A 2,082-nucleotide genomic window follows, 5' to 3' on the forward strand; every position below is an offset into this window, starting at 1 on the left:
AACCTCAAGCTCCCTCTCTCTCTTTCTCTCTTCATCGCCCCTTTTCCTTCCACCCTTTTTCCCCTACGCTTATAGCCCCAAACACCTCAGCTTCTCCATCAAACAAAAATGTATTCTCGAGAAAAACTATGCAGAAACCAAACCCAAAAGTCAAGAAAAAACGACAAAAATCCGCCTTCTTTCTCCTCCACTCTCCTCGACGAAATCTACCGCTCAATCGACGCCAATGCCGACAACAGAGAAGCCGCGAGAACATCCCTCGTCGAGAAATGGATGGAGAAGGAGAGAGCCGCCGCCGCAATGAGAAGAAAAAATCAAGAACATGTCCACGAAAACGACGTCGTTTTCTTCAGCTCCACGTCGTCGTCTTCCGACAGCTCTGGCGCCCTCTCCTCTTCCGACACCGAGTTTTTTGCCTCGGCCACCCGGTCCAAGGCGAAGCTCTCCTGCTTCACCACCCGGCCGAAACCGGTCCGGACCGGACCGGCCGAGGATGATTTGATCAAGTCCAAATCGAGGGCGTTGAAGATTTATGCGAATTTGAAGAAAGTTAAGCAGCCGATTTCTCCCGGTGGGAGGCTCACTACCTTTATTAATTCGCTCTTTAGCAATGCAAGTGGGAAGAAGATCGAATCCCGAGACGATAAGTCGTTGTCGTCGTCGACGGCGTGCTCGTCGGCGTCATCGTACTCGCGGTCGTGTTTGAGCAAGTATTCGCCTCGGGAGAAGACGAGGGACGGGGAGCGGAGAAGAGTGAGGTTTGAACCGGTCAATGAAGAAGTCGTTGACCGGCACAAAAATTTGGGTAGTGGGGATTCGGGCCGGTTCGGGCGGCCTCCACTACCCCCGATCGAGTTGAAGGTGGGCAAGAAGGCCGAGTTTATTGCAAAAAGACAAAATACTAAAAGAGTTGATGTTTTATGTACTGATGATGAAGAGGATTGTCTTAGTGATTCGAGTTCAGACTTGTTTGAGCTCGACCACCTAGCGTTTTTCGGGAGTAATAGGTATAGTGAGGAGCTGCCCGTGTACGAGACTACTCATTTCGATACGAATTGCGCTATTGCTAGTCGTCTCTCCCGGTGATTAAGTTCATTAAGGAGGAATAAGATGTTATGATGTTTTTTTATTTAATTTTATATTGTTTGGGACTAATTAGTTGTACATTGTCTTTTTAACTTATGCTTTTTGATCATACCATATTAGAAGATGTTACTATATATGTTACTTTACGATCTATGGAATTCGATGATGTAAATTTTTGTGAAAAAAGCACTATTTGGAATGGAGACAAACACTGAAAAAGAAGCAATGGGGAGAGGGTTTGATCCCAAGTTTGTAAGAGAGTGACATATTTTGATAAAGAGAAAAGAAGAATAAAAGAAAGAGAGAGAGAAAAGATTCGAGATCAAAATGAGAAGCAAGAATTGTAAGGTGGTGATGGTAAAGGGAAAGACAAATCTTCCCCATGGGAATAGGGAAAAGTGAACATCTTTAACTTTATTTATTTATTTTTTTAGTTGATTTTTGTAATGAAATTTGGAGGAATTTTTGTTGCTTCATCAGAAGGTGTGATTGTTCAACAGATCCCCAAGAGGCCAAGTAAAGTGCCATTTGTTTAGAACTATTTTTATCTTCCCCAATTTTATGCCCACCTTTTTAGATAATATCAATTTCTTTAATTCAAATAAAGTTTCCTATTGTTCTTTTAAGAATGATCAATTATAATATTTTATTTAACGAAAATTTACGGGTCATATTAGTTCTTATAAATTCATCGTTGCATCACATGTCTTTTCCAGCCAATTTAAGAGGCCGTCTATTAATTATATGTTGAAATAAAAAATTAAAAAGCATTACTTCTCTAAGATGAATAGGTGGAACCGTTAGATTGAGATAATTACAAATTAAAGTTAAGAAGATTTAACTATTTTTGCTTTGCTAGTGCTAAACGACAAAGATTGTATAAATATGCGTGATATTTACTTATAAAATAAAAGGTATTGATATATTTTGGTATGAATGAACAAAAGACGAAACTACAGAAATTAATGATATGGTGTGACAATATAATATAGTTGT

At 40.1% G+C, this 2,082-nt stretch overlaps 1 protein-coding gene across 1 annotated transcript; it reads left to right on the plus strand.

Moving 5' to 3' along the window:
• LOC125216031 (protein BIG GRAIN 1-like B) lies at positions 1-1,715 on the plus strand. Its single transcript, XM_048117634.2, has one exon. The coding sequence runs from the start codon at positions 109-111 to the stop codon at positions 1,084-1,086; it is 978 nt and encodes a 325-aa protein (XP_047973591.1). The 5' UTR covers positions 1-108; the 3' UTR covers positions 1,087-1,715.
• The last annotated feature ends 367 nt before the right edge of the window (positions 1,716-2,082 follow it).

Source organism: Salvia hispanica, chromosome 3 (assembly GCF_029641045.1).
Source record: "Salvia hispanica isolate PSC_SH4W2 chromosome 3, Shi_PSC_v1, whole genome shotgun sequence".
NCBI lineage: Eukaryota > Viridiplantae > Streptophyta > Magnoliopsida > Lamiales > Lamiaceae > Salvia > Salvia hispanica.